This window comes from Myotis davidii, unplaced genomic scaffold (genome assembly GCF_000327345.1).
Source record: "Myotis davidii unplaced genomic scaffold, ASM32734v1 scaffold435, whole genome shotgun sequence".
NCBI lineage: Eukaryota > Metazoa > Chordata > Mammalia > Chiroptera > Vespertilionidae > Myotis > Myotis davidii.
The window spans coordinates 466535-479841 of NW_006285998.1; the positions used below are offsets into that span (position 1 = coordinate 466535).

The following is a 13307-nucleotide window of genomic DNA, read 5'->3' on the forward strand; positions in this document are numbered from 1 at the left end:
AAAATTCAATAATAAATAATAAAATAAAATAAATAAGGCACACACAGACTCAAAGTAAATGGATGGAAAATGATATTTCATGAAAATGGAAACAACACAAAACAAAAAATGTGGGGTAGCAATACTTATATCAAACCAAATAGACTTTAAAACAAAGGCTATAACAAAAGAGAAAAGAAGACCTAACATCTCTATTTCTAAGTATTTATTCAAAGGAACCCAAAACACTAAATCAAAAGGATCTATACATTCATATATTTATTGCAGCAAGATATAAAAGCAACTTAAGTGTCCATCAATACATGAATGGATAGCCCAGCCACTGTGGTTGAACTTCAAACTGTGATCCAGGAGGTCATGGTTCTATTCCTGGTCAGGGCACATGCCTAGGTTCTGGGCTTGATTCCCAGTGGGGGGTGTGCAGGAGGCCCCCAATCAATGATTCTCTCTCACCATTGGTGTTTCTATCGCTCTCTCTCTCCTTCTCCCTTCCTCTCTAAAATCAATAAAAATATATTAAGAAAAAAATAGATGAATGGGTAAAGATAAAGACCTCTACAATGGAATATGGTTCAGCCATTAAAAAAAAGAATTAAATCTTGCCATCTGCAACAAAATTCTCTCTCACCATAGGTGTTTCTATCTCTCTCTCCCTCTCCTTTCCTCTCTGAAATCAATAAAAATAACTTAAGAAAAAAAATAGATGAATGGGTAAAGATAAAGATCTATACAATGGAATATGATTCAGTCATAAAAAAAAAGAATTAAATCTTGCCATCTGCAACAACAGGGATAGACCTAGAGAATATTATGCTAAGTGAAATAAGCCAGTCAGAGAAAAACAAGTAACATATGATTTCACTCATATGTGGAATTTAATGAACAAACTGAACTACCAAGCAAAATAGAGACAGACTCATAGATAAAGAGTAGGCAGACAGCTCAGGGAGGGGTGGTGGTGTTCGGGTTGGGGTGGAAAGATTAAGCAAAATAGAAAAAAAAAAGGCTATAACAAAAGACAAAGAAGGGCCCAGCATTGGCATCATAGGGGTGCCAGAAGGAGGGGAGAGAGCAAGAAATCGAAGAGATATTTAAAGCCCTAACCGGTTTGGCTCAGTGGTTAGAGCATCAGTCTGCAGACTGAAGGGTCCCAGGTTCGATTCCAGTCAAGGGCATGTACCTTGGTTGTGGGCGCATCCCCAGTAGGGGGTGTGCAGGAGGCAGCTGATCGATGTTTCTAACTCTCTATCCTTCTCCCTTCCTCTCTGTACAAAATCAATAAAAATATGTATTTTTTTAAAAAGATACTTAGAAAAAGTAATGATGGAAAACTGATGGACAGCAGTGTGGTGATTGCTGAGGGGAGGGGAGGAGAGGAGGGGAAGGAGGGTATGGGGCAGATAAATGGTGATAGACGGAGACTTAACTTGGGGTGGTGAACACACAATACAGTGTACAGATGATGCGTTGTAAAATTGTGCACCTGAAATCTGTGTCATATTGTTTACCAGTGTCACCCCAATAAATTCAATGTAAAAAATGGGCAAGAATGGGGGTACTGCCCATATTCAGAGAAACCGAGATACAAACCTGCACATAACTTTGAAGTACTTTGTCTACTCGAAATAAGTAGGTGTCATTGCTCACGTTGTTGTAGTTTTCAATGAAGAATCTGAGTGTTGAATTCATGTTTTTCTTGCTTGTGGGCTTCTCCTGGAAACCTCCCCACCTTTGAAAGTGACCCAATTTGGCCATCAGGAGCAGAGCAGCCAACAACCACAGGAGGTTTCTCCAGCATTCAGCTCCCATGTCTGCAGTTCAGAAACTGCCTATCCACTGCACCTTCAGGCTTGCTCACTGCTCATCCACAGCCCTCGCCAACGCAGCCTTTCCCAGAGACAGCTGCCTGCATTTAAACAGAGACTGAGTCCTGGGCCTCTTCCTTTCAACACCCTGCCCACAGTTTGATGGAAGGACCAGACAGAGAAATCTCTCTGCGTGGCTGTCCAACCTACTCTCAGGTCAGGTCATTTTCCACACCCATTCGGTTCTTCGGTGTTTCAGACAGGCGTAATTTCTAAACACCTGCCAAGGTGGGTAAGACCTTCTCCCTGCCTTTACACCTACAAAGGAAGAAAAACCCAAAACAGACCTCTACAGTGCTATGCAATAAGACCCGGTGTATTGGACAGAGGAGCACCATTCATGGAAACAGGGAAAGGCTTAGGGAGAACATGATGTTTGAACTGGGATATAAGAAATCAGGGGCATGGAACAGGGTCAGGGGCATTCTACTTACCTACTTTGGGTTCCAACTATCTCACCCAGCCATCACCTATTTCCTATGCTTCTCTAGAGGTTCTCTGTACTCCCCCGCCAGCTACTCACCACAGATTTCTGCCGGCTGGATTTCTCACTGTGCCTGCAGGCCCTGGCACTGGCTCGAGCTATCTTAGTATGAGCCCAGCAGAGCTTTGTGAGGTAAGCCCCACCCGCCTCCTTGTGAGGGAGGAATACATTGTGAACTTTACTTATTCAGAATTTAATCATGCACTTGTGATGGTTGCCAAGCGGGAGGGGCCATGGTGGGTGAGTGAAAAAAGGGGAGGGATTACATTGTATAAATTGCTGGTTATAAAACAGTCACAGGGCTGTAAGTAAGTACAGCGTGGGGAATATAGTCAATAATACCGGAATAACTATGTATAGTATCAGATGAGTACTACTCATTGAGGTAATTACTTCATAAGTTATATAAATGTAAAATAACTATGTTGTACACCTGGATCTAATGTCTGTCACCTGTAACTGAAAAATTAAAAATAATATTTTTCAAAAAAGAAAGTTGATTTCTAACGTTTGGGTGTTGCTTATAAAGGGAAGGAATGTCTCCTGTACCCTCTTTGGGGCTCTGGGTTGGCCTAAGAATTAAACTGGTATAAGACAGAGTAACCAGAGGAAAACACACATATTTAATTGAATTTTTACATTTATGTGGGAGACCTGACAAGAGAATGGCAACGAAATGAAGTGCTCAGAGCAGAAAGCTTGTATACCTGTAGACAAAGAAACAGATTTGTAAAGAATTGGCAAGACAAAGGAGTTTGGGTGAGGGGTAGTAAGCGGTAAAGAAGTCTCAAGGTTTGTTTATGAAGTCTTCATGGCACTAAATTCCCCACCTCTAGTGATAAAGATGTTTTCCTTCCTTCTGGTACCAGGAGGGCACTTACACAGGGACATTTATCTCTTACTTTCAAAGGAGAAGGGTATGGGGAGGTCAGAGTGTCTTTCCTGCTTCTGCTGTTTTCTCAAACTCCTTCAGATTCCTCATCTGTCCCTCTAGTGCAGCAGTTCTCAACCTGTGGGTCGAGACCCCTTTGGGGGTCGAACGACCCTTTCACAGGGGTCGCCTAAGACCATCGGAAAACACATATAATTACATATTGTTTTTGTGATTAATCACTATGCTTTAATTATGTTCAATTTGTAACGATGAAAATACATCCTGCATAGCAGATATTTACATTATGATTCATAACAGTAGCAAAATTACAGTTATGAAGTAGCAACGAAAATAATTTTATGGTTGGGGTTCACCACAACATGAGGAACTGTATTAAAGGGTTGTGGCATTAGGAAGGTTGAGAACCACTGCTCTAGTCAGTCCTCACTCTATCAGGTTTGTCTCTCTGCCCTGTCACCTCTGCTCACCTAGCCTCTGGGTGTGGCCTGGGGGAGAGTTCCTCAGGTTTACTGTGAGGGAGAGAGAGAGAGAGAGAGAGAGAGAGAGAGAGAGAGAGAGAGAGAGGGAGAAGAGAGAGAGGAGAGAGAGAGAGAGAGAGTGAGAATATGAGGGAAATACCCAGAAACAGAAGAAATTCCAATATATATCCCTGAAACCCTTAAATTACAAGTTCTAGTTTAGAGGAGGCAGTCCATTCCCCCTCCTTTCCAGCTGACTAGATGGGAGGACCTAGAATTGTATGTTTTAGCGTAGTTGTGGAGAGTTCTTACAATGTACAGTCCCTGGACCCCACCTCTAGGAGATCCTGATACAAAAAGCTAGTGACTCAGGAGTCCGTATTTCTTGGACATTCTTTAGAGTTTCCACATTGAGCCAAGTTTGGGAACTGTTTTAATCACCATGCTGATGCTGCACTTCAGAGCTTTTGAGATGGCCCTGCTCCACTAAATCCCCATGTTATTGGACAGGGACCATCCAGAACAGGTAAACCTCTGCCAGCCTGTAGCGTGTGGGTTCTTGACTTTATGCAGGAGAGATTTCACAGCATAAGTACAGGTGTTATAGACAGTACTCTGATTAAAGCTAGGGACAGTGAAACAGGAAGAGCCTAGGATAGAAGCAACAGGAGAGAGAGGCGGGGCTGCTTTGGCTGTCTAGAACTGTTCCAGGAAAGAAGTGAGCCAAGGTGAGGCTTCTGCCAGCTCACTGGAAAGTCAGAGAAAAGGGACCGTGGAGACAAGTTCAAGGGGTTAGCCAGGGGTGAGCTGCCACTGCCCATTGCTCCTCTGGTTGCAAGTCTCCTGGGGTCCCTTAGGAGATGCATGCCTGTGGGGGAAGGGAAAGGTATGGGCATGCTCCTGGGAGGGAGAGCTTTGCTGGGTCCTTTGTCTTGAAGGTTTTAAAAGACTGGGAGTTTAGGGGAGGTCTCAGCATACAATATTCATCAATTTTATGCTGATATATCAAATGAGATTTATTCCCATAATTTCATCTGTCCTTGTATGTGGTTGGCAAATGGTGCTAATTGGACTTCCAAGATCTACTAGCATCTCTTTGAGTAGGATGATTTAAGCTATTTACCCTCTGGTTAGGAAGGAGAAGTGTAAACCATTCACTCTTGGGTCCTTGATTATGGAAGATAGGATTTTGTGACTTACTAGATGGCTGTAAACTGCCTGGCCATTTAACTCTCTGCCCTAGTTTCCCTATTCCACTTATCAAAGAATTTTCCTAGCTTCTTACTATCCTGCCTCATCCGTAGACGGCTCTGCTTTTCAAGTGCTTACGTTCTTTTTTGTTCTTTTCAGTTTTCCTCTTTACTCCTGCATTTATGCCACCTCCAACTTCCTGCCCCAAAAGTACACAAGTTAGAATAATGCATGTAGTAATAGTAAATAAACTCTACTTGAAGATCTGAGATTTCCTTCTACTTTTGGAGTCCAGCTGATATGGTTGTAATAAGCTAGTTATTAATAATAGGGGAAAGGAGAAAAAGGGGAGGCCAGACATTATAAGCACAGCCATCTGGGCACCTTCACCAGGAAGCTGAAACTTTAGACACCCCAGGGAATCACTGGCCCATTCCCCAAAGATCACTAGGGGTAGGGGAGATGGACACGTGTGCAGTAAAGTCAGGGTGACGTAGGGAAGGTGCCTGTCAGTCAAACTTGGGAACAGAAATCATTTGCTAGAAGGACTGGGGCCACTGCAAACCTGTGAAAATTTGGGGATATATAATCCCAAGACAAAGGAATTCTCACCCTCTTGGCTCTTGTGACTCTTACATTTGCCCATGTTCCTCCATATCCGTGTGGCTCTAGAGGCCCCATGGCAGATGGCCATGCAGACCCCACATGCAATGGACTGATGGACTGCAGCGGGAACACACACGAAGCTAGCCTACTGGATTGGACTTGCCCCAACATGGAACGGAAACTCTGGGCAATGGCTTTAATCCCAGCCCTGCTAAAGGCAAAGATGGACTTCTTCCTTGGTGGGACTACGGGAAATGGAACCTGGAAAACTCAGGGGTTTCATTCCACAGAAATAAAGCTTTCTGCAATATCTCATCCTCCCGTGCGAGTCTCAGAAAATTCCTTTTCTCATGATAACACAAGAAACTCACTCCCCCTCTCCTCCCAACAACAGGTAGGTACGTGGAGAGCTCCCTACAGATAACACTGCAATGCGTAAACTCTGTGATGTTTGCTTTAGTTATCTTTCTAGGAGTTGGGGCCTTCTTGCCTTGCTCTCTGAAAGCATTGTCTTAGATAGATTTTGTGTGGCCGTGACCACAGAGTACCGATTAATAGTTTGAAATTGTCACAAGCTCTCATTTGGCAGTGATCTTTGTATTTGGGTAACCACCTCTGCTTTAGCATTGCCAAATGTAAACGATCTAGACAAGGCTTTGTATTAAAAAACAAACAAACAACTCCCTCTGGGACAGTCCTGGAAATCTTTGGCAGACAATGGCATCTATCTATGGATACTTCTCCTAGGAGATTAAAATTTTTATTGGAAGTCAGATATTGTGTCCCAGGAGATCCACCGCCAATGGAAAACATTATGTAAAGGATAAAGAGAGCTCAATGGCTCGCATCCATTGAAAAGAATTCAGCCAATAAAAACAGTGGATTGTGCATATATTGCATATATGCAACTCAATTATAATCAAGCAAGAGAGGACCATTAGAAGGTTGCAATATGGGGAGACTGAAAAATAACTCTGAATTTATATTGGGAGAAATGATACATTCTTAAATGCCTTGCTCTGGAGGTAAAAATGTCTCTTTCTGTCAGCTGTTCCTGGGTGGGTGAGTGGGTAAATGGGCATCACACAGTTAATGAAGTTATTTTTGTGTGTGGCCGCTCTGGATTTCCTTTTGCAAAACTAGACTGTAGGTTGAGCATTGCACTCTGTGATCCAGGTATCTCATCCATCCCCTGGCCACGTGCCAGTTGTGCTGAGCAGGAATTCCTGAACCAACATAATGCTGAGTGTTTAAAGTGATCTTTCTGGAAGCCAGAAGTCATTTTCCATTCCCCGCATACTTAAAGGATTAAAGTTCACCTTGGCCTAGGACCCCATCCCCAGCGCCAGCTGTCAGGGAGATTGGACTCCTCCCTGGTCCGCTCTGCACCCCGCTGGGAGCTGTCCTTGACCCCATCCGAACCAACCTGCGCTTCGCGCCTGCGCTCCCGCCTCCAGGGTGGGTCCCGGACTACAAATTCCGGCAGGCTGTGCGCACCGCGCCTGCGCTCACCACGCCTGCGCGCGCCGCCTTGCAAGAAGGGAGCGAAGGCGTGGTAGGCGCACTCAGCCGGCAGAGGAGGCTGTGGCGGCGGCGTTAGGAAGTATGGACAACGCAGGGAAGGAGCGCGAGGCAGTCCAGCTGATGGCGGATGCCGAAAAGCGACTTAAGGCCTCTCACTCCTTCCTCCGAGGGCTGTTTGGGTGAGCGTCAGGCCGCGCGCGTCCTGAGGGGGTCTCCATCCCCGGCCCATCCCCGGTCGACTGCCCCCCAACACGTCCCTCTGGGAGCCTCTAGGGCCCCCACACCTCTGCACGACGCGGTCCCTACAACCCTTAGAAAGCCCAGGGGCCTCCAGCCCCAGCGCACCCTCCCGCGATTCTCTGGGGCCACTGAACCTACTCCTGTGCCCCACGATGTCCCCCCGGGCACGGAGCTGTTTTCGCGTTGGTGCGAGGATCCCACGGCCTTACGGGTCCGCGGCAGCCGGGTGTGCGGTGGCCCTAACCGCAGTGGCCGGACGGATTGGTTCGTTTCGCCCCCGCTGAGCCCGCGTAGCTAGGGAGACCTGTGTGGCGTCGGCGCGAGGCGGCCCGGGGAGCCCGCGGGGCTGCACCTTGGACCCCTGGCTCGCGCATCTGGGGAGCGTCTGGCTGGGCGATGCGCCCCGCGGTGGAGCAGACGGCCCCCAGCACCGCTAGCCCAGCGTCCGTGTGCCCATTTTCATTGCGCCAAAGTAGACATTTAATAAATACTCGTTGGATGGACGGATGTTTTCTCAGCTTAGCATTTTGCCTTCACCAGAGATTGATGTAATTGCCGGGGCCTCCTTTTTGGTTAAGGATAACGCAGCGAATCACTCTCATTTCCTGTAATTCTTCCATGTTCTTCTAGGGAAGGTCTTAAATTCGGACTTTTCAGAAAGCAAAGGCTGCATTGACAGTTCTTGGAAGCATTATGGGCAGGTGAATATGTGAATGATTCAGCTGTTTAGAATCAGGCAGAACTATCGCGGGTTTTGTTGTTGTTTTTTCCCTTTTGAAAGTGAAAGATCCTCTCCTGACACCAGGAGCGCATTTTTTATTCTTGAGAAGGGCAAGTGGCTCATACTCAACCATTGCATTAGTAGGCGCGGTTTTATTTCTGTACAAATTCAATTTGGAACCTGCTTGTTTTGCCAGCTTCATTCTTCAGGTTGTGGTCCTTGACCGTTGTTGACACATCCCCAGGAGCTGCTTAAATGCAGGTTCCACGCTGTGCACAGCAGTGTGGGGTGCAAAGATACAGACAGATAAGGCTTCCTGCCTTCAGGAACCTTTCCGAGGGCATGTATCCCAGCTGGGTTCAAAATTCCTCATGTGATGTGTAGTTTGAAATGCAGTGAATCCTAAGTTTGTTCCCCTTTAAAAGTTACCAGCGTGCATAAGGAACACTGCCCAATACTTAATGCTAACACCAAACAGTAGCTCCTTTCTCTGATTCAGAAAACGTTTAAAATTTATTTAGATAAAATTTAATGTCCTAGTGTCTCATGTCAGGAGGTGTTTTAATGTCACAGCATATTTCAAGCCAGGGTGTCCTTCCCTGGAAGAGAATTTGTAATTGGCAGGAGAAAAAAGCATGCCAGCACTTGGTGCTTGTTTCAGGGGAACACATTGCCTTTTTTTTTTTTTTTTAAAGAGGTGTTGTATCATTGTTTTTGTGAAACTAGGCCAAATCTTGTCATTAATCCTAAAAGGATTTTGAAAAGCCTTTTTTTTTTCTTTTGAAGGCCTTTTTGTTTTGAAAGAAACATCTATTTTTCCTTGGCTGGTAATCACCAATTTTTTTTTGTTGTTAATATTTTTTCATTGATTTTTAGAATGGAAGGGGGGGGTGGGGAGAGGGAGAGAGAGAGAGAGAGAGACAGACAGACAGACATGATGGTTGCTTCCTGCATGCAGCCCAACAGGGACTGGGGATCCAGCCTGCAACCAAGATATGTGCCTTTGACTGAATCCAACCAAGGACCCTTGAGTCCACTGGCCCACGCTCTAACCACTGAGAAACCTGGCTAGGGCCCAGCTGGTGCTTTAAAGGGGACAGGTGATGCTGTTTTGAGGATGTGGCAGCCATTAAAATGTGCTCAGCATTTTGCAGATATTTTACATCATGTATTCAGTCTTAGCTACACATTAAAACCTATTAGGAGTTCTTCTTCACTCATTGTTTATCCACCACCCACAGGTGTGGCAGTACTGTATCCTCAAAACGATTCTATAGCTCTTCCTTTTTGTGGCTTTCAGTAAAATTAAATGAAAATATGCATTGTATATTTCCAAGAAAAAATCAGTCATGTATTATTTTGTGGGTAAGGCACAAGTCCCGTGCTTGTTTTAGAAATGTCAGTGTTTCTTTCCCAGATCCCTCCCATAGAAAAAAAGATGCCTAGGAGACACAACCATCACAAGAAACCAGTTAGTGAGTGGTGCTTTGTGTTTCTTCTTGACTGCCAGTTCAAGCGTGCTGTGATTTGTGGTTGTGGAATTCAATTAAAACTCACTCTTTCTGAATGGGTTACCATAGTATAGCAAAACTGCCAGCAAAAGAGTCGTGTTTTCATTTTATGTGTTTCCAGAGTATTAAATTTGGTACTTGATTTCAAATTCCAATTTAGAAATTAGTGAACTGCTTAGAATGATCTCTAAATGAGCTGCTTAGTAGGGCTTGAATTTGTCAGTTTTGACAAAAAGATAGTTTTGCAAGGCTAAGGCCTCTGTTACTACCCTTCCATCTTGCTGTTAGGAGACCAGATTGGGGATAGCCTGTACCTCAAAGAGAGTGCCTGCTTAAGAATGACAAATGTTCTGGATGATTAATGCTTTCTTCTCTTGCTTTTGAATGTCCCCCCATCTCAAAGCTTATAACAGAGACATAAATCTGGCAGTGTCAAAATAAATTTAATGAAATAACCCTACCGGGTTATCTTGAAATAATTATAAGTCTAGAATTTCTATTTGTGAAAATAGGGAATATTTCTTACTCATTGTAGACCATTAATTATCAGTTTGCTTTTCTAAGAGAGAGAAAATGAAAATGAGAAAGAAATATCAATTTGCTGTCCCCCTTATTTATGCATTAATTGGTTTATTCTTGTATGTCCCCTGACCCCGATTGAACCCACAACCTTGGAGTATCAGGATGACGCTCTAACCAACTGAACTATCCAGCCAGGACTCAGTATTTACTCAACTTTATTTTGAGAAAGATTTTGCTTTAAGTTTTTCTAAAATGTGGGGATATGAGATACCATTTGTAAAACATTTAAGTCTTCCTCAGTTACAATAGATATTCAAATGTAGATTAAACTTCTTAAAAAAGTCAATAGTTCAGATTTAGAGACAGGTAGTATATTTCTTATGTACTAATATCAGCAATAGAATATTCTATATATTGGATAGTTATTTTATATATATTACATAATATATATTATATATGAACTATAATAAATACAGCTCTAATTCTCTCATTTACTAATTTGGTGACCCTGGCCAAGTAAATCATACCCAGATTCCGCATTTTTCAGCTTTCAAATGTGCAGAGAGAAATAATCTACTTTTCAAAATTGTAAGGATTGAATGAGGTATCAGAATGCTTATTAAGCTGCACAGAGCTATATTGCTATTATATCATTTGTTTTTTCCAATTATAGTGTCAAGTTACAGTTTGTGTATCAAACTGTATGGGTTACCCTAGTATAGCAAAACTGCCAGCAAAAGAGTAATGTTTTCATTTTATGTGTTTCCAGAGGCGAGCTATTGGATTTGGTACTTGATTTTTAAATTCCAATTTAGAATCTTAGTGAACTGCTTAGAACAGGGGTAGGGAATGTCTGGCCCTCGGGCCGTATAAGGCCTGCGAAATCATTTGGTCTGGCCCTGCCAGGGCATTATGGTTGAGTTAATTAAATGTTTGACCAAATATAGCAGGCTAATTTTTAAGTTGATAATTTTGTATGGCCTGAAAATGATGTTATAAATATCCAAATGGCCTTTGGCAGAAAAACGATTCCCCACCCTAGCTTATAGTGATCTCTAAATGAACTGCTTAGTATGGCCTGGGTTTGACAGTAAGATAGTTTTGAATGGCTAAGGCCTCTCTTATTATTTTCTCCATCTTGTTACTAAGAGACCAGATTGGGGATAGTCTGCAGAGTGCACATCAGATTGGCCTTTTTCTGTTTGCATTTTTACAGTGTTCACCATTTATTCTCTCACTAGAGGCCCAGTGCATGAAATTCTTACAAAGGGCTCGGCCCTCGCAGACCCGGCTTCATCCGGAAGGATGTCCGGGAGGTTGTTCGGCTGTCTGGTCTAATTAGCATATTATACTTTTATTATTATAGATTTCTGTGAGCCCTATGAGGTGCATACTTGTTTATAAAAGGTTGGGATAACCCAGTGGTTGTGTGTTGCTCTAGAATGTAAGCCCCTAGGGAGTCTGTCTTATTTTATTACTGTGGCATACCTCATTGTGGTGAGCAAGGGATCATCCCTAAAAGGAATCACTGGTTAATTAGGGAAGACCTCCCCAAAAGCTAATAGAATCACACACAGGTTACACACAAAGAGTGGGAGCTTATGCAATAGAAGTGAGCTGAGCAAGCATCTGGCACCAAGTCCCACTCACTGGCAGCATCACAGGTGGAGAGGCGGTGTCATTCTCTAGCCAGGTGGCTACAGCGGTGGCACAGGTCCAGTGGAGTGGAAGTCTGGCAGGGCTCCGAGCATGACCCATGGTATAGCCAACCTCGAGGACTGGGTGGTCAGAGCTCTGAGTTTTTATATCTCACTAGAGGCCCAGTGCACAAAACTCATGCAGTGGGGTGAGGGGGTTCCCTCAGCCTGGCCTGCACCCTCTCGCAGTCTGGGACCCCTTGCTCCTTACCGCCTGCCTGCTCGCTGCTCCTTACTGCTCGGCTCACTGCTCCTTAGCGCTGCTGCAGAGACAGGAGAGGCACCCACCACCACCACTGTACTCGCCAGCCATGAGCCCAGCTTCTGGCTGAGTGGTGCTCCCCCTGTGGGAGCACACTGACCACCAGGGGGCAGCTCCTGCGTTGAGTGTCTGCCCCCTGGTGATCAGTGTGCATCATAGTGACCGGTCGTTCCACTGGTCGTTCCACCGTTTGGTTGATTTGCATATTAGGGTTTTATTATATAGGATAAGGGGTGGAGGTCCCACTCACATTGGTGTCTAGATGGAGCCCTTGTCCAAGTGTCCAGACTTGTAATTTTGGTCATTCCAGTCCCCTCCTAAGGTCATTCCTGTTGCACCCCCTTACCTTAGTTTTGACATAGCACTTGGCATAGCTGTCATGACTGACAGTGACTCCATTATAGATGGTCAAAGGTGTCCAAAAAGTCCGATATGCTCTTGCTCTGTAGAGTCACTCAGCACTTGGTATGTAGTAGGTACTTAGTGAATGTTGGTGGAGTGTGTGAATGCTAATACAAATGCTTATTTTTATTTATTCTTTACTCTTGTCTGGTTTTAAAGAGCAAAGGCAACAATATGAAAGGGAGTTCATGTCACTTCTATGTTTTACTTAAATATCTATTTGTTATAATTATAGTAGCTATATATGGTAGAAAAATGCAAGGAATACAGAAAGATTTCAATTGAAAAGTACAATTTTCCCTAGATCTTCTCTCTCCTAAACATTACTCTCTAGAAGTGACTATTTATTTTTAAAATATATTTCTTATTGATCTCAGAGAGAAAGGGAGAGGAAGAGAGATAGAAACATCAATGATGAGAGAGAATCATTGATCAGCTGCTTCCTGCGTGCCCCCTTGACTGGCCTAGGCATCAAGCCAACAACCTGGGCATGTGCCCTGACCAGGAATCGAACTATGACCTCCTAATTCATAAGCCGATGCTCAACTACTAAGCCAAACCAGTCGGACTGATTTATTAATTTTAGACAGTATCTATCAGTTGTGCTAATAATGATGAATATAGCATAGCTTACATGGCCTTACATTTTTTCCTTTACTTCCTGATTTTACTAAATTAATACTCAACTTCTAAATACTACTTTTTATATGTAAATAACATGTAAAGCTGTAATTCTACTTTAAAATTTCTTAAAAAATATTTCCCGCCCTAGTCGGCTTGGCTGAGTGGATAGAGCTTTGGCCTTCAGACGAAAGGGTCCCAGGTTCGATTCAGGTCAAGGACACATTCCTTGGTTGCAGACTCCTCCCTGGCCCAGGACCTGGTCAGGCACGTGCAAGAGGCAGCCAATTGATGTGTTTCTCTCACAT

General features: G+C 43.9%; 2 protein-coding genes across 2 annotated transcripts in view; one reads left to right on the forward strand and one right to left on the reverse strand.

Annotated features, from left to right (window-relative positions):
• The window catches only part of CSTL1 (cystatin-like 1), a 15441-nt gene extending 8481 nt beyond the window's left edge, over positions 1-6960 (reverse strand). The window contains exons 1-3 of the mRNA XM_006757261.2: positions 6926-6960; positions 5032-5092; positions 1591-1906 (exon numbers count right to left, since the gene is read on the reverse strand). Coding sequence (XP_006757324.1) covers positions 1591-1809 — 219 coding nt within the window. The 5' untranslated portion in view covers positions 1810-1906; positions 5032-5092; positions 6926-6960. The remainder of the gene's footprint in view (positions 1-1590; positions 1907-5031; positions 5093-6925) is intronic.
• A 54-nt stretch (positions 6961-7014) lies between these two features.
• Positions 7015-13307, forward strand: part of NAPB (NSF attachment protein beta) — a 36963-nt gene continuing 30670 nt past the window's right edge. The window contains exon 1 of the mRNA XM_006757252.2: positions 7015-7202. Within this exon, the coding sequence (XP_006757315.1) occupies positions 7105-7202 (98 nt within the window). The 5' untranslated portion in view covers positions 7015-7104. The remainder of the gene's footprint in view (positions 7203-13307) is intronic.